The 18847-nt window shown below is 38.6% G+C and overlaps 3 protein-coding genes across 4 annotated transcripts in view; 1 reads left to right on the forward strand and 2 right to left on the reverse strand.

The window, feature by feature from the left end:
* Positions 1 to 4072: 4072 nt before the first annotated feature.
* On the reverse strand, positions 4073 to 8835 carry dclk3 (doublecortin-like kinase 3). Its single transcript, XM_047808249.1, is given in 7 exon segments — positions 4073 to 4667; positions 4766 to 4933; positions 6323 to 6455; positions 6545 to 8039; positions 8041 to 8126; positions 8244 to 8293; positions 8781 to 8835. Coding segments are annotated over 7 exon segments (2394 nt in total). The 3' UTR covers positions 4073 to 4260.
* A 4651-nt stretch (positions 8836 to 13486) lies between these two features.
* fabp3 (fatty acid binding protein 3, muscle and heart) lies at positions 13487 to 16421 on the forward strand. Its single transcript, XM_027175788.2, has 4 exons — positions 13487 to 13649; positions 15355 to 15527; positions 15994 to 16095; positions 16234 to 16421. The coding sequence occupies exons 1-4, from the start codon at positions 13577 to 13579 to the stop codon at positions 16285 to 16287; spliced, it is 402 nt and encodes a 133-aa protein (XP_027031589.1). The 5' UTR covers positions 13487 to 13576; the 3' UTR covers positions 16288 to 16421.
* A 402-nt stretch (positions 16422 to 16823) lies between these two features.
* zcchc17 (zinc finger, CCHC domain containing 17) overlaps positions 16824 to 18847 on the reverse strand; it is a 4548-nt gene continuing 2524 nt past the window's right edge. Inside the window, exons 4-8 of one of the 2 annotated variants that reach the window (XM_027175784.2) lie at positions 18677 to 18777; positions 18486 to 18577; positions 18269 to 18369; positions 17319 to 17443; positions 16824 to 17172 (exon numbers count right to left, since the gene is read on the reverse strand). In XM_027175784.2, the coding sequence (XP_027031585.1) occupies positions 17017 to 17172; positions 17319 to 17443; positions 18269 to 18369; positions 18486 to 18577; positions 18677 to 18777 (575 nt within the window). In that variant the 3' untranslated portion in view covers positions 16824 to 17016. Of the gene's footprint in view, positions 17173 to 17318; positions 17444 to 18268; positions 18370 to 18485; positions 18599 to 18676; positions 18778 to 18847 lie in introns of both variants that reach the window. The other variant, XM_027175783.2, reaches the window with a different exon arrangement.

Genomic DNA, 18847 nt, shown 5'->3' on the forward strand with positions numbered 1-18847 from the left:
TGACAGAGACATAAGGTGAGTGGTTTAGGGTTCCTGGGTTAGATAAAATAGTTTACCACTCATTTCTGTGCCTGAAATAATACCTGTGAAATTAATATTGTTAGCAATGCCAATATTACAAGGATCTAAATATAAATCTGAATCTTGATTTTGGTAAAGCTGCTTTGTGTCAGTGTCTACTGTTAAACGTGCTGTACAACTAATGTTTTATCGAAAAAGGAATGAAATTCAACAAGCATGTTAGCAGTGGCATAAATGAATTTCAGCTTAAAAAAAAGTATTTTACGGTTTGTTGCATTATTGTGTGTGTGTTTGTCAGTGTTAGACTCCCAAAAAAGACACTGGTAGACTGAATCTGTTGGTAGTTTAATAATAGTCTAATAACAGCATTCTAAGGTGGTATCAAAAATAATAATAATTTGAAAAAGAAAAAAACTGGGTATGTGTAGAAATGTGAATAAAATACCTTTTTTTTGCCAGCCTGGTGATAGAAACATATTGAAATTTATGTATAATAGTATAGCCCCAAAAACTCAAACTGGAGGTACTGATAGTATTTAAAATATAGAATGAAATTGAAAACATTTTGTTCAAATAAAGGGAGAAATTGACTGCTGATCACTTTGTTGATCCGGCAGTTTGCTTAAAATGTGTCAGCAATATGTTGAGGAGGCGGATATGCAAAAACTAAGACACTAAAATAATGAGCAGGGCAGGATTTAGGGCAAGAAGATGGACATACAGTACATGGACTGGAGAACGCAAAGTAACAACCAAAAACAAGAGGGAAAAAGTAAACCACAAGTGATGTGAAAAACATGACTTAAATACTTGTGCTCATTATCCATATGCTCTTCAGCCAAAACATGACCCAGGTGTAAAAGTTGAGGCTTAGTGGCTGGTGCGATGTGCTATAAATTACTTACATTATAATAATAATAGTATCTTGTTCATAAGAAAAATATTATATCAAACAAAACATTTCACATTCAACTGACTATATGATTATGTAATAGCAGGAAAAGAGGTATAACAATTAGGCTGTTTCTTAGTTTTTGCAACAAAACATGTCTTACTTGTTCTGTCAGTGTGCTCTTTATAGCGAGTTAACCTTAGAGAAAATGCCTACAAGGGAAAGGTAAATTCTTCTGATTTTTATTACATTTTTATGATGTGCTTTTTACAGTAATGTTAAACATCCACTGCAAAATCCTTTGCAACAGCACAAATTCTTTAAGGAGTAAAGATTATTTCTTTATTTTTTAAGATAATTTATTTGCTATTTATTCTAGCAAAAGTTTGTAATTTATTATACCAAATTGTAGCAAGCAATATTCTCAAACCAGTAATACAGAATATCTTGTTTGTTTGTTTTTCATAGAACTCTTATGACCTTTATTAATACACGATAAAATATATATGCAAAAGTACAATTCATTACAGATGTGCAAAATCACAATACTGCTTTGGAAGAAGGAAAGAGGAATCAGATACAGGTCATCTTTTCTCACCAGCCAGGCAGCTGATTTACCTAAAATGGCTGCCTTTAGTGCACACATTCATTGGCACTCAAGTTACACACACCAAGCCCCACCTCCACTCTTTGGATTCTAACAGTGGTCACGTTAATGTGCTTCTTACCTGTTGAGGGACTTTCATCATCATTTGTAGATTGATACGTATATTCATGAAGAGGAAGAAGGGTTAAGAGCTAGAGCTTGCGTATTTTCTGTCATTCTCTTGCTCTGTCTCACCTTCACCAAACAAAATCTAGCCAGATATACAACGTTTATTCATTTTACACCAAAGATATCAGTGGAGGACCACCAGAGTGGTTTGTTTCACAGCTAGTGGAGTATACATTCACATTTGCTGAATTCCTTGCAGAGTACAAATAGTAAAGTTCTCAACTCTTCTGTGACCCTATGTCACAGATCTAATGAGAATCACTCAAGTTCTGTTTATAACTGAAGAAAAAATATTTAAATTACATGTTATAACATATGTAATGTTCTTCCCTGAGGATAAAAATTGCTCACTGAGCTGATACACCTCTTTAATGATTATAGAAATTACTAATATTCTTATCTCAATCAGTTCAGGGTGAGATACACTCAAAACCGCCACAGAGCACAAGTTGTACAATAAAGCAACACTTAATTTGTAGCATCTGGTGAAAGATCTCCATGTATTTTCTTTGCAAATTTAATGCAAGAACGCATTTCTTGGCCTTCATTCACGTATGCTTGCACAATAACTTTACTCAATAACTTTACCGAGTTGCTTACTGGTAAAGATATACGCTTGCACAGTAACTTTACTAAGGGGCTAACTGGTCTTTAGAGTAGACCTTTAAGGTACTCACAATAGGACACAAACAGCTGCTTTTTAACATGCCAGCTAACGATCATTTTCTCATAAAGTGAGGAGCCCTCACTGGACACAGGGCTGGTGGGGGCACATAATCATCTTCAAAAGCATACAAGAACACGCTTTCTGACTTAATGCTCCTGCATAGCGTTGTGATAGCCAGAAAAAGGCAAAAGACACTGTTACTGACACTGTAATAGAAGTTGTAGAAGAAGGCACTGCTAGCCAACTCCAAAATATCCAAAATAGCATGTTGGGCAAGATACAGGATTTTTGACCAGCATACAACCAGCATGCAGATAAAGCATAAGTACTCAAGGGAAAGTGTTTCAGACTTTGTAAACATGCCAATATCATGCCATGTCAATCATTGTAAGGTAAGTGATTTACTGTGTCATAGTAACCCATTCATCTGGGACTACAGGTTTGGTGTGAAAGGTAGCAGGCACATAGGGCCTGTGAGAAACACTGACAACATTTGGAACCTTAGCTTGTTCAGCCAGTGTTTTTTCCAATCCCTGTGGCAAACAACTGCTGCAAGACAGTGTATACTCTCTGATTGCAATGACTTAGTAGTTAGGCAGCTTGTAAGACTTCTAGAGCTTGATAGTTCATCTCAACAACATCAATTCATGGTGGATGTAAAACACCACTATGATGTTGTCACTATCTACTAGTATATGACATGCTTAGAGGTTACTAAAATGTCCTGAACATTTTGACTTCTTTTTTGGATTATTTATATTGATCTATCTGATTTCACTATCAGCATGCTCTGTCATGGTAGGCTCAGTGTTAAGTTTTAGTGAATGAGAGACAGGTAGGAGAAATACATCAGACTTTCTCCATGCAAGGCTGTTAGCACTCTACAATCCCACTGAAGTCTACACTTCATTACACTGCTGCATTGCCACTGACAGATCTCGCAGTTCTTCTCATGCCCACAGGCAACGTCTTTATTCTATAATCATTTTTTATTGTACTGTACTCACTCTTACCCTTCCAGAGGGCTTCTGTTCCTGTTGCCACAATGCCACAGCCATATTTGCTATTCACTTCACTCCCTGCTGTTACCATGCAGCATCATAGGAAGGCTGAACAAAATCATTGTTATTGGAAGAAATTATGGGTTAAGAGTAACGAAACAAAACATACAGTATATGATGATCTTGATCATCGTACACTTCTCAACTCCTCAGAAGGATGCGAACAGGAAAGAAGGGATCTTTTTCTATTATTTAATATTTTTCTAATGTAGGGACTCATATGGTGAAAACTTTGCTATTTATACTCAGCAAGGGGGAAAAACTCCACTAAGTCATCATCTTGGTGGTACAGAATGAAATTAATTAAAACTCTGTTTATTCCTTTAAATGTGTGATTACCATGGAGATTATTTTGTTCTTTTTCCCTGTAATAAGTAAAGAAGGTAAAACATCTTTACATCTCACTCACTCACCCATAATATGTTGTCAGCTGTTTAGATTCAAAACAACCATGACAGAGGGCAAAATATTATTGTCAGCTTGCATATGAAATTTGAGTTTATATGAGATTCAGGTTTTTATTATTATTATTATTATTATTATTATTATTATTATTATTATTATTATTATTATTATTATTATTATTATTATTATTTTCTTAATAATGGGAAAGAATTCTTGTTTAAAGTAATTGCTTAAATGTTGTGGATGTGAATAAAGATGTTATTGAGTATTTTTACATCCTATCATGCAGTAAAATCATATTGCAAATGTTGTTAGTAATAAATCCTGTGGTAATATTACAGATATGAAGAAATGCAAATTTGCTCAACCTTGTTTTTCTTTGATAATGATCATCACCATGCTGATATTGTTACCTTAATGTGGGCATCCAGGACCTGGACTACTCAGGTTTGTCTGCTTTTTGTACTGACACTGATACTTCCATCATGTGACTATTTTTGTTGATTTCTCTTACTTGTAATGGTCTCTCGGGAGTCTGCATATCTTTATTGTTCCTATTGGCTTCTCTGTATTTATTTGTGCTTTCTTCTCTGTTCTCTTCACTCTGTGCCACTTGAGCCCCCTCTGTCTTTATATCTAGTTTTGGCTGATTTTCCCATATCCCACGTTTTCTCAATCTTAATGTGTCTTTCTTTCTATTTATGTTGATGTTGCTGGTTTCTGTCGCCTCCTCCTGGTCACTCTGTGCTGCTGCATGGAGAAGCCAGCTGTTCTGCAGAGTCTGACTGGCTGTCAGTCTCACACTGGGGTTCACTTTTAGCAGAGCACTGATCAGAGCTTTAGCTCCTAAAATGCACAGGAAACACATTGTCATGATTCATGTAAATAAGAGCTGCTAGTAGATTTGAGGATGGAAGAGCAGGTATTAATGTTCAGGGTCGCACCCTCAGACACATGGTCCCAGTAAGGTGACAGAAAGTGGACCTCTCCTTTCTGGATGAGATGAAAGAGTTCCTCCTGATTGCGTTCTGGACTTCGAAATGGTGGAAACCCACTGAGCAGCACAAAGAGTATCACACCCATAGCCCAGACATCCACAGCTATACCATAGCCTAAATACAAACACACAGATGAACAGGGTACAAAATCCTAATGCCATCATTTACTATCCTAGCCACATGACATGTGTCAACACTCAAAGTATAACTTACTATTCTCCATGAATCTATATTCCATATATACGTAGGTTCCCCTGGCTCAGTACCCATGACCCACAAGTTTCATGGTGGCACAAAAGACTTACTTGCTGGTCCTCCCAAAGTCTTGACTGTTGCCTTAAAAGGAACCACAGTTTTCCCTGCCACACCACATCCATAGAAAGCCCTGAACCCATAAAAAAAGCATCTACATTCCTAGAGAATATCACAACCTGAGGGAGGTGTTCAGCAAGGAGTGCACTAGCAACCCAAAGAAACTTCATGGTCTGAGACTACTCAAGTGGAGTTTGAACGACCAAAACAGAGTTTCATTACAGACCTCATTTTGCAACACAACGACCCCAGTATCCTGTTTGTGATAGAAGTTGACACCTGCTGTTGTGGGATAGATGCCATACTGTCCCAAAGAAATGCAGTCCTGCCATAAGCCACATTCTATGCAAAGTATTGCTAGTTCATTGCATACCAGGCCATTTCTTGCTTTAATTGCATTTTGTCTTTCTGCATTTCTTGACCATGTTCTGTTTTTGTGTGTTTGGATTGTTTGCCAAACGGATTGTATTTTCTGGTTCTTGGACTTTCGCCTGTATACTGACCATGCCTTTGCACTCTGTTTGGATTGTTTGCTTGTGCTATCAATAAATCTCTGCATATGAATGAAATTGGAGCATAGAAGCCTTTATTATCGCCATATATACATTACAGTGGAGTGAAATTCTTTTCATCACATGTCCCAACCGAGGGGGGTTGGAGCGCAGGGGCAGTTATAATTCAGCACCCTTGGAACATGGAGGGTTAAGGGCCTTTCTCAATTGCCCAACAGTGGCAGCTTGGCAGTGCTGGGGCTTGAACCATGACCTACCACTGAACAACCTAGAGCCTTAGACACTTGAGCCACCACTGCCCCAGGGATTCAGTATCTTCCATCTCCAACACCTTCTTACACATTACAAAAAAACTGACATTTTTTTAGGCAAATCTGCTCAAGTGGATTTTCATAACAGGATTCTTTGCAGCTTAAAGGTAAGGTGTTTCCAATTCCCACCACAGTTTACAAGAACAGAAGCTTATGAGGACATTGTAGTAATAAAAATTAGGTTTGACAATATATTTAAAAGTGCTTGGTTTTAGGGAGCATGCTGGCCACTGTAAGTGAATCCTACAATATAGGCTACAATGAACACTCAAAAAACTCAAAGCCTTTGTTTGTCTGGCTGCTTTCATTTTTTTTATAGCAGTTCCTGTTTGTGACTTAACCCAAGTTTATATGGTGTAGCAACTCACCGGTCTCAGCAAGTATCTCAGGAGCAACATACGTAGGTGTGCCGCAAACAGTGAAAACTGGCTCCGTCACTACCATGGCTAATCCAAAGTCAGCCAGCTTCAGATTGATACTGCCATCACTGTGCATTTGGACCTTAAAGTATGTTGGAGAAATACAAAAGTTTTATTAATGATCTCAAACTAGAAACAATATTTAGAAAATAGCATCTCCTTATTCCTCACTAGAAGGTTTTCAGGCTTGATGTCTCTGTGTGCAATGCTCTTGTTATGGATGTACTCCAGAGCCTGGCTGATGTCTCGAATCATCCTAGCTGAACAAGGTTCACTGAATTTTCCACACTTGGCAATAGCATCAAACAGATCACCACCAGCCACCAGCTCCATTAACAGATAGACATGTGTGTCTGTGTGATGTGAGCACAGCAGCTGTATTAGTCGTGGGTGTGCCAGGCTACGCAGTAGGGCGATCTCGTTCTGTATCATGTGACCTCGGCCCTGCAGTTTGGCCTTGTCCACCATCTTCATGGCAAACTTTTGGGTGCATCCACGCACACGGCACTCATAGACCACTGCAAAGTTCCCATCACCCACCACACCCCCAATGTCATAGCAGTGTTGGATTTCCTCTAGAGAGACATGCAATCCATCAGGTGGGAGCCTCTCCCACAAGTCTTTCTGCTCTACCATTTCTGTTTTAGGCATGTCTGCTTCTACTGGAGGTTCTTCCTGGGCCCCCAATATTAGGATTTTGTTCTGAAGGGTGTTTGGATCATTTTTTATCTGTGATGAGTTTCTCATAATATCATCCTGGGAAAGAGGAGTGTTGCTCTCATTGTTAGTCAATTCCAATTTTGCAGACTTCTTGTTTACAATTGGAGGAATAGGAGGACCAGCTCCTCTACAGCTAAGACAATAAACTGGCTCATTCTTCTTGTCAGTCCTCCTCTCCTCTTTCGCCTGTGATTGGTGTGCTCTCCTATCCTCCCTGTTGTCCCTTTCAACTCTCTGCCTCTCTCTTCTGCCCCTGTCTTTTGGCTTAACCTGTGTTCTGAATGGCTGCAAATGATTGGCTTTTGGTTGGATTGTCACTGAATCGTCCTTGGGCACATCATCATGGAAACCGCTATCTGTCTTGGCAGCTTTAGGCTTCAGGATCCGCTCCCACAACCTCAACAAGCTGTCACAATAACTTGGATTGTCAGGATACAGCTCCTGTAGTGCAGCCTGTACTTCACTAATGGATGGGCGACTGATTCCAAAGGCCAGAAAGGCATTGCTAAAGTGGAAAAATTCAGAGAGGCTGTGTATCTCTTGCCCTGCAGGGCTGAAAAGGCGTCGAACACGACCACTGTGCCAGCATGGGAAGCCAAGAGCTTCTGACACATCAGCCATCAACAGCTCAAATGTCTGGACGGCACGTCGGTTTAGAAGCAGAGAGATCTTCCTCAGGTTGTGCTCACCACATGGCCGAATTACTGTCACAATGTGTGGACGCACTGGACTAGCTTCTTCGTGCCGTCCGTGATAACCATTTGCTCTTCGTGGTGTGGGTTGCTCCAACCTACATTGGCCATTTACAACCTTTTCCAAGGGCCTGTAGGCTGCAGGACATCTCAGGATCTTGGAGCCAAATGTGTATGAAGATAGTCCATGTCGAGTAGTAGCATTGGGACACGCTGGTAGTTTAGTTCTTTGATCTGAAGGAAAACACATAAACATTGGTTTGTAGACACTGCTTGGAGGTATATGTGCCACTATGACCTTCATGCCTAGTTTGTTGTTGTGCTAACTTTATAAACCTTGCCTGCAGTTATACCCTGGAAGATCAGTTTAATACACTACGAATAGCTTTGCTTTTCAGAAAAAACACACTAGGGAATTAAAGAGGAAGTCCAACATTAATAATTCAGAATAGGCGCACATTGAGACGAAAGTCTGAGCCATGTGGATTCTCAAGTGGCATCTCACGCTCTGGGGGAAAAGAAAAGGATCTCAAATCTGATTGACTCAGATCTGCTTACACTGGGCACAGAGACATAACAGGCATAAAGCTTTATCGAAGTTATCTGTATTCTTTGTGCATTTTGTATGTAGCCTTGTGTGAGAGAGAGAGCGAGAGAGAGAGAGCGAGAGAGAGAGAGAGAGAGAGAGAGAGAGAGAGAGAGATATCATTACTAATTGAGTAAGAAAGAAGCAATCAATAAAAGGTCTTATTTACTTTAATCTAAAATATATTTTTAGTTTAATAACGTTTGATTAGTTCATCTTAGCTGTACAACAGAAGCTGACAGACTGGCATCAATGCAAACATTACCAAGCTTATTGTCTTTGCAAATATAACTATGTCTAATATATATTTAACCTCATATTTTCTCAATTACAGTTTCAGTTACTAAAAATCACACCTAAGCTGTTCTGTTTTTGTTGTTGTTGTTTTCTGGTAGTGTCTGGAAGTTACCTGCTACTTTCCATTTAGGCCTGGCTGTTTCTTGCACCAGGTTTCGGCTCCACATGTTGTACTCCTCAAGTCACTGCTCCAGGCTGGTGGAGATTTTTATAGCCATAAACGCGATTCTAGCCATAATAATAGCGCAGAAATCACCTAACGCACCGGGGACGCGCTTCTCCTGTTCAACTGGATAAGTTCATGAACAGCAAGCGGGCACAAAGCATCAAACTTTGACAAAACATCCTTACGTAAACTAACGGAAAGGTTCAACATACGATGCTGCCAAATGAAGTAACACAGGAATGAGGAGAAGGCGCATCTTTTGGCCGGTCTATGAGCATCCGATACCGGATACACTACATCCTGCTGCCACTGCGTCTCCGAGGTAACACACACACACACACACACACACACACACACACACACACACACACACACACACACACACACACACACACACACACACTTTTTTGTCTTCTTATCTATTTGAGAACATTCACTTTGCATTTATTAATGCACGTAATAAATGAACTGTTGTTTTCATAATTTCCCCACAATTTCATATGGAGTGAATTCTGGTAATACAGGACACATTAAATATCCTTGTGACATCTTTGTCATGAAATTCTATATTTTTGGTAGAATATTACAATAAAGGATCACTATTAGAAGGTTAACAGGTATTTCTCAAGAGAATAAATAAATAACTAAATGAATGAATGAATAAATAAATAAATAAATAAATAAATAAATAAATAAATAAATAAATAATCTGATGGTATATAATAATAATTTGTCCCATAGCAAAATTTTGTTTTCACTGACATCCATCAATTAATTTCTGGATTTTTGGACCCTATCCCAAGGGACTGGGGCACAACATAGGGGACATCCTTTATGGGGTGCACTTCAATTAATATGAATTGCAATTTAATTTGTCTCTTGTATAGTGTTTGCCTCCTATTCTGTTCTAACAATGCCATATTGAATAAAAATATGTTGCTGTTCTTTTCATATATAAGTTTGTTAAATGTCATCTTCTGCCTTTCAGATCTAATTTAAATGATGTTTCCCCGATAGATTTTAGCCTCATTCTGTGGATTGCTGTTAGACACACATTTCATTATCATTTTGTATTAAATTTTTTATCTTGAAAGTTGAAAAAAGGTATGATATCTTCTTTTGCCATACTTTCTAAGTACAAACGTAGTTGTAATGCAGACAAATCAAATAATTTCCCTACAAAGCCTTTCCTTTTCTTTTCTTTCCACTCCCCCCTCAGGGATGCTTCAATCACAACCCCCCAACAATTCCATAATGACAGCTTGTTGGAGTATATTTCCATGGTTACTCTTAAAAAAAGGCCTGATCCATTGTGTCTTTCTTTGCTCTGCTCTGAACTGGACACATCACATCCTGGGCTTAATGATGTGTGTTTAGGTCTGTGAAGTAGTTTTCACACTGGACATGTTTGTTGAGGTCCGAATCCCAGCTTACACATTACCATTTTTTCCGAAACCCCTTGAGTCTTTAGTGTCTGCATCGTACGTTTCCTCTAGGGGGCGATAAATATATGGAAATGAAAAAAGAAAAACTATTAATACTGAGTACCTCGAACCCTTCAGCACCCAACATACACAAGCATGCATTTACATTTCCAGCACTTGGCATATAATTTTTGTTATATAACTGAGCAACTGAGGATTAAGGGCCTTGCTCAGGGGCCCAACAGTGGCAGCTTGGTAGACCTGGGATGGAACTCACAACCTGCCGATTGGTAGCCTTACACCTTAACCACTAGTCTACCACACGCATGCACAACCATCTTCATATCATACATTCACATTAGCAGCGTGAGAACCTCCCATGTGTGTTATATCTGCTGTCTTTCCATTTCCAAAATGAGTTTTACCTCTCACCTCTTTCATGGGTCATTTTTACACAAGCTCTTTAGCAGCTGTTTGTGTCAAATGTCAGGCACGTGATCTCAGCATTGGTTCAGACTTCTGTGTTAGTTTAGATACACTAATAATTTAAACAAGATGTGTGTTGATTAATAGGGTGTAGAAAGTCAAGAATTGCCAGTCACTGGTAGACATGGACATGGACAGACTAGCTCATTACATAAAATCACCCTATAAAGTGTGTATGTACACAAACTTTACTATTTGTACACAAACAATCACTGTGGGGGGTCAATTTTATATTATTTTCAGTGAACATGATGTAAAATTGGTTTTATGGTAAATAAGAAATTGTTTGGGTTGTTCATTATTTGTGAATTGTTTTGGACAAGACAATCTGCCAAAATGAATATATGTACATATAAAATTCCTGTTAAAGCAAATAAAAATGAGTAATATGTATATAAATCACATTCTTTGTTCTAACATATGCAATTATTTGATATCTACAATCCATAAACAAAGACATTAAAGCATACAAACAAACTAAATCATGAGTATGAAAGTTACAGAAAGTCCTAATTATAGTACAGTATATACCCAGAATGACAATAATAAACCCAGTAGGCAACTTCACTATAGATTTTGTTAGATTTTTTTAGGTTGTCTACAGTATTTTAGTATCTTTGATAGATTAATAGGACATGAAACACAGGGGAAGAGAATGTACTGTATGCATGTGCCTTTATGCAGGTGCTACAAATGTGCACATGACAGACCAAGGAACTGCTTCCACAGAAGGCTGTCCCTTCTGACCGAACTGTGTAATGAATCAGCTGAAAACAGATTTCCCATATAAAATACTGAATTTGAAAAATAAGGTGTGGACTGTGGGAAAGAAGGTGCAGATATTTCTGCAGGGTTGGTTTGTGGCTAAATTGCAGTATTTTTCCTTTTTTTTTTTTTTACTCAACAAAGCTTCAACAAAGCTAGTGTGTGGTTCCGTTTTTACTGTTTAAACAATTATATCAATTAAAATCTAAATAATAACAGATAATCTTCAAATATGATATGTGTTGATGTGAATGTAGTGACTGGACTGGTGTGAACTGAATGAGATGATCTCTCTGTCTTTTGGTGTCGTATGTGTTCAACCTAAAATCCCAAGCTGGTCTGTAGGTCTGGAGCATTGATCAGTGTTATTTATGTCAAAGTTGGCATTTGAATTCTTTCATGTTGATTGATTTGTCTTGGCCCTGTTTGACCCCGTCAGGAATCTACTATAACCATGAGAGGCAATCAGAAGACATGTGCAGTCACACATCTGAAAATAATCTCCAAAGGAATGTTAACTGCTCTAAATTATTAGTATGTACTGGGGTACAAACACGGCATTTTCATACATTGAGTTTCTTAAGCTTTTAGCAGTGTGTAAATGTAACGTCAATACAAATAGAGAGCTACAGGAAAATTGCTCTCCTCAGACTTGGGGTAGCTGCCTTCATGCTGTAAATTCAATGCCATGCTTCGTCTGTAAAACTGGGAGGTGTAGTGTTACCTGTGCTGATTTAAATTCTGCTAGAATAACCACACTGATAGCAACCACAGCTTTACTCTCACTCTGAAATTAACAGGAAACACCCAGCTTTATTCACACATATATTATACATAGGGGAAAATTAGAAATTTGCAACGCAAAATTTAACCTCCTGAAAATTTAACCCCACGTAGGGGGCGCTATTGCTGAATCAATCTAGTACTAAGACTACTTAGAATACTATTGATTTCATGACAGTAACCAAAACCACAGTAAACTATTAACAGTAGTTACATGACAGAATAACAGAGCCTCAAATTGCTATGACGCTCTTGATGCATATCTAATGACAAATACTTTGCAGTATTGGAAGTTTTGTGCATATATTCATATATTACTGGATCTTTATTGTGTTAATATTATACAATTCATGCTTTTTAAAAAAAAAATGTTTTATTTTTTTAAAAATATTTTTAAATGCATGAATTTATATTTAATTTACGACTGCAGATTATTTTACTAAAACTATTCGTCATGATATTGGGTTTTTTTTTAAGCAGGCTCTGGTAAGTGCAAAGGTGAATATACAGTACATAGCTGTGCACAGGGAAGGCACAGGGTTGCAGATGCCACATTTAAGGCCCTCCCAACGCTGACTTCAGAACACATCTCTCAGGAGGCTAATACACCTGAGTAATTCCTGCAAACTTTTTAATGTCATTTTTTTTTTTCATAAAATCAATCCATCCACAAAGCAAATATTCTGCAAATACAATTTTCTCATACGCCAGCCTTTATTTTGCTCCAATACACAGTGAATTAACGATACATGATGCACTTTACATTGTTTCACCTGCTACACCTCACCAAAGCAAAGGGCCATGTTTCATTTTATATATATATATATATATATATATATATATATATATATATATATATATATATATATATATATATATATAGGGAAAATTCGTTCTTTTGTTCAAAATGCCTGCTGGAATAGAAGGTTTTACAATTTTGCTCTGACAATGTCAGTCTTTGTCTCTCATTCTCTCCCTCTCTGAAGCCTAGTGTTAATACAGCTGCTGTTGTCCACCATCCCCCATCTGTCTTTCTCACCCTGTCTGTCTTTTTCTTCTTTCCTTCACTGTGTGTATGCCTCTTTCTCTCTGTCTGTCTTATGCATTCACTCTTCCATCACCCCTCCCTTTTCTCATGCTGTTTCTCTGACGTAGTGAACAGCCGGTATATATCGACCAGTAAGATTACAGAAGCTCAGCCTCCTCCGTCTTTCTCCACTTCTTCACTGCTCATTCGTTCATTCTCGCTCCTTCTCTATCCGAGTGCACGCAGCTGTGTGAAAGATGGCAGAAGCTTTCGTCGGCACGTGGAACCTTAAGGAGAGCAAGAATTTCGATGAGTATATGAAAGCCCTTGGTGAGTCTGGGAGGGTGTGCAAACGTGTGTGTGTGTGTGTGTGAGAGAGAGAGAGAGAGCAGGTGTTTGCAGTGAGTGAATCAATGCGAATGCAAATGTATTTTTGGGGAGGGGAAACTAAAATGCATGCGAATGCGTATAGATGCACGATGGTAGTGTGGTGCAGGGTGGATCCCCACACACACACACACACACACACACACACACACCCGCGCGCGCGCGCGCCCACGCAGAGCCACACTAGAGCACGTGGGCATGAATAGCTCATCATAAATTAAATAGTGTTGCACTTTTTTTCTTCTTCTTCAAAAACCTAGCTGTAACATAGGTTTATAAACGTTCCTAAGCCCTTAAGATGTATTCCTTTTTGATCTGATACAGTAAGTAGAATCTGTAAAGTAATAAATGTGGTTTATATGAAGAAGACACCATATTGTCATTGTACTGCTGTGAGCAACAACCAGATTCTACAATGTCTTATACAATTACACTAAATGTAGTGGCTAAGTTATGTTTGGAACAGTAGAACACCTTTATTTGCCCCAGGGTGAATGACTGACTTCTGTTAAGTCTCACAGCCCCAGTGCAAGGGTAAATAAGCAAATATCACACATACATACTCTGGTTTGATAAACCTACAGGCAAATTTGTCACTGTTTTTATAATACTCACACTCAAAAAGGTTAAAAAAAAAAGTTTGTGTGTGTGTTGGGTATTAAACAGCTTATTAGAGACCATTTAGTATAGAAGCTTGTGTTGACTTGACTTTTTGTTGATGTCAAACAAGACTAAATCAACACGTTCGGACCAGCAGCACTGCAGCGACTTGCCCATGGATCTTACACGTATCACAATCTTGGTTAAATAAAAAAAAAATTTGCTTATATCAGCGTAATGCTTTGTGTTTGACAGCAAGCAAGATCATGTAAATAGTTATTGCAAGACCAGCTTTACTAGTATGGCACTACCGACTAAAAAGACTGTGGAATAAATAGATGTAGATGCAAGAATTATCAGGCATGGATAAGATTTATGCCCTACATTAGTGCTGGGGTCTATGGGAGTAGCCTTGAGAACAAGACTCCAAAGAAAAGTGTGTGTGAGAAGAGGGAATGTGGTGAGCACGTGCCTGGTGGAGAAATCAGGGTTTTTTCCCTTCTAGGATTAAGAAACTAATCTTCATTTAGGTCACCATATGTATAGCAGTAGTCAGTCAGGATGACTGGATGTGTGGTAAATCATATAATGGTCCAGCCTTAACCTTGTTCATTTTAGCTCATGCTACAGAACAAATCAATATTCATTGCTTACTCTGCTCTCCGCAATGGACCACTAATGTTTATTTGACCTTTTTGACCGTTCCAGACTTTGTAACTGGCAAGGACACGGTCACTCATGGTTAACCTGTGAATATTGGTGGGGGTTTGTGTGTAATTTAGTGAATATCTGTAGTAGCCTCCTGCCCTGTCCATTACCCCCACTGTGAAATTTCCATTGAATATTTTATGTACGAATGGAAAATTCAGTTATTCTTAGCCGTTTCAATGTTTATGGTTTTGGTTAATGTGGGAAAGGTCAGTATCAAACTAGAATACCTTTATTGACATAACATGCATGTTTTATTTTCAGGCCTACGTACATTACGCACAATATTTTGATTTTAGATTTGACCTCAGAACGTCTGCATATATTTTGTGTGTACTAGGTGTCGGTTTTGCGACACGCCAGGTCGGCAGCATGACCAAACCCACCACCATCATTTCCATTGATGGTGATGTAATCACACTAAAGACAGTAAGCACCTTCAAGAGTACGGAAATCAAATTCAAGCTGGGAGAGGAGTTCGACGAGTGCACAGCAGACGATCGTAAAGTAAAGGTACATTTGATTACATACACTTATCAATGAGGAACGTTATGAAACTGCTTTACACTAGGCACCCAGTGTGCTAAGCATAATGCTTCCGCTGCTGAACTGCCCAATTGTTGTCCTTACAAAAGAACCTTTGTGAACTAACAAAGTTACAGCATCGAGCTAGATGGCTGTCTTCAATATAATATGGAAGCAGTGGAACATTATCAACCAGTTCGGGCACATCAGCACTTTTGTTCTGATTTGTTTATGAAATTTTACATCAGCAAGCATGAGTCTGCTAAAAGCAGTAAATGTAAAATAAAGAAGAAAAAACTTGGCATGGCTGATGATTTCAGAAACAACATTGCTATATATATATATATATATATATATATATATATATATATATATATATATATATATATAGCAACATAATTATATATATTTAAAAAAAAAAATATTGACCTTGATCTGTGTGTGTTGGTTTCAGTCAGTGGTGACCCTTGATGGGAACAAGCTGGTACACGTTCAGAAATGGGACGGCAAGGAGACGTCACTTGTCCGAGAAATTGGCGAAAACACACTCACACTGGTCAGTAGAGCTTGTGTGAATGGATTCTGTATCTGACTTGTGGTGATCTCTGCTGTATAGAAACTGAAGTATTTGCAGTTTCTACAGAATGTGTGGTGATTTTAGTTTGTCGATTGAACAATTTTCTCTCTTTGACAGACGCTGACTCTTGGCGACGTGGTCAGCACACGATTCTACGTGAAAGGAGAGTGAATGTTCTCCCACAACTGTCTGTTCTTACTGAAAAAGCCTTTGCCTTGTGAAGTGTTTCCTACAGTTTGTCAGTAGTGCCACAGTGGTCCATGTTTTTAAGAAAGAAATAAAGCCTCAGCTTGCATCCCCATAAAGATGGTCACTTGTTTTTCTAACGTAATTTATTGTGAGCACATGGCCCAGTCATTGAATTCTTCACATCGAGGTGATCAACACTGAGGCTCTGCATCACCATTCCATCACACAGCCTATTTATACCAATTTCCAGCAGCTGATCCAAGCTTCTGTGTTGGTCTGCCATGTAACTGCCTGTTTGCTAGGACTGTGTCCTGTACGTCTAATTTAAGCATGTTCCCATATCCATGTCACGTGTTTTCTAATTTAAGCTGATGACTGACTTCTGTCAGTTCAGCGGGTAAGGAGGTCATGCAGGAATGACTTCCCCTTGACCTTTCACCTCCACATCCTAACAACTCATGTACTTTACAATCTATTTTTACAACGGCAACAAATGACACTTTGAAATATTTAGACAATTCTGTTTGTCGAGTTTACACTTCAGCACTTTTATTTCTCCATCAATGTTTTTCCCCTCTTCAACAAGTCATACTTTTCTATAAAATGGCTTGCAGCTTTCAGACACGAGCAGGAAAGCTGACTGGTCTAAGATCAGTGCAGATGTATATATACATACACAAATAACTCCTTCATATGGACATGTGAACTCGATCATTTGCGTGTCTTGTGCTTATGTTTCTTGTGCTTTTTCTTCTTTTCCGATTGTGTATAGGTGTGTCTTGCTCTTTTGGCATTATCACTGCTCTCTGATGATGATCTCTCTCGCTTTCTCTCTTTCTTTTTCTTCTCTTTCTTGGCTTTCTTTTCCTGTGGCATTGAGAGATCAAATAAAAGAGTTTTACAAATGGAAAAAAGAAATCCAAGTAACTTAAAACAAGACATGCTTTTAGAAGAAGGGAAGGAAAAAAGATTGATTGCTGGCTCTGGGGAGGGGCTGAGCAGTGCGTTGCTACCTTCTTTCTTTTCTGAGGCTCTGATTGGACAGTCTGGCTGGTTGGTTCCTCCTTCTCCTCCTCTTCTGGCACCAAACTATACTGTTTCTCCCCTGGCTGTGAGAAACAGTCCTTTGCAAAGTGACCTAAGAGCAAACACATGCAAGGAAATTAACACACACACACACATATCTGGACCTTGGGCCTTTCACATACTTTGATAGTCCCATAGAGCCGTTCCCATACAGATGTTTAGCCTTAAATCAAACCATAGCAATTCTGGAGAGGACAAAGTGTTTACACAGCTTTTCAGGAGTGAAATCTGAAAGCTTTCCCAGGACATACAAATTTTAAGCACTGATGTAACCAAAGCCTGTCATTTTTTATTTCTACCCAATGTTAGTTGGCAGTTTGGTGTAACATTACCACACAGCACTACCACCTGAAAACCTTTGTGTTCAGTTCACACAAATATGTTACCAAGCATGTTCATTTATTCATCTTCAGTAACTAATTTGTCCTGCTCGACTTCACAGAGGCCTCTGAGCTAATCACAGGACGTCTGGGAATACACTCTGGATAGGATCATCACATCACACACGTTCACACACCCTTTCACACCTATAGGGAAATTTCACACCTAGGGCAAATTTGTATGTGGCACGCCTGTTTGTTTTTTTGAGGTGGGAGGAAACAAAGACGTTAATTACTTGAATAACAAGGGATTTAGTTAACGGATTTGTTTCTATTCTATTAAATTTCAATAAAATTAAAAAAGGATCTTGTGATTTGTTTTGCTAATCTCATTCTGGACTCTTAACCTGACAACTTTTGGGAAGGATTAGCACCGTCGAAGCTTTACTGTGATTTACTAACAGTAATTACGCTATCTCATGCACAGATTCTGCTCAGCTCCTGGTAACGCTGTTAACTCTGTGGTTATAAGATTCCTTGTATGAATTTTTTCTTACCTGTGCACCCACACTTCTTACAGGTAGTATTGAGCACAGCCTCTAGAGTGATTTTCTGACTTGTATGATCCCGGAACTGCCTTCGCCTGCGTGCATCCTGCCTTATATATGTACATACATGGTGATTAAACGTTCAAATGAATAAAGCTAAAATGAAATAGAATAAAATCCTGTCATATACATGAACAAATGCAGTCTTAAATGAAAGACTACATACTCAGCCATAACATTGTTGGGGTCCAGGTCCCGCCCTGTGCCTTGATTAACAGCTTTCATGGAAAAGGCGAGCTTGATTTTATCATCAGTAATCTGGCACAAAACAGTAAAAGACTAATGAGAATTTAGCTTTAAAAGATTCTGATTATTCTGGACGATAAATTTCAGTTGTGCTGCATGTTGTGTATTTACCTCTCTGCCTATGACTTTAATCCACACTTGCTCACCAACATCCACAATTTCAGTGGGATTATCAACCCGGGAGGCAGACATGTCGTTCTTATGAACTAGACCTGTGAGAGCAAATATATACTCTAAATAACTACTCCATCTATTTATCAGTACTCAGGATTAGTCAAGCAA

This window comes from Tachysurus fulvidraco, chromosome 24 (assembly GCF_022655615.1).
Source record: "Tachysurus fulvidraco isolate hzauxx_2018 chromosome 24, HZAU_PFXX_2.0, whole genome shotgun sequence".
NCBI lineage: Eukaryota > Metazoa > Chordata > Actinopteri > Siluriformes > Bagridae > Tachysurus > Tachysurus fulvidraco.

Coding starts and splice junctions, on each gene's coding strand:
- fabp3 (XM_027175788.2), top strand. CDS start 13,577: ATGGCAGAAGCTTTCGTCGGCACGTGGAACCTTAAGGAGAGCAAGAAT. Junction 13,650..15,354: donor TGAGTATATGAAAGCCCTTG/GTGAGTCTGGGA, acceptor TGTGTGTACTAG/GTGTCGGTTTTGCGACACGC. Junction 16,096..16,233: donor GCGAAAACACACTCACACTG/GTCAGTAGAGCT, acceptor TCTCTTTGACAG/ACGCTGACTCTTGGCGACGT.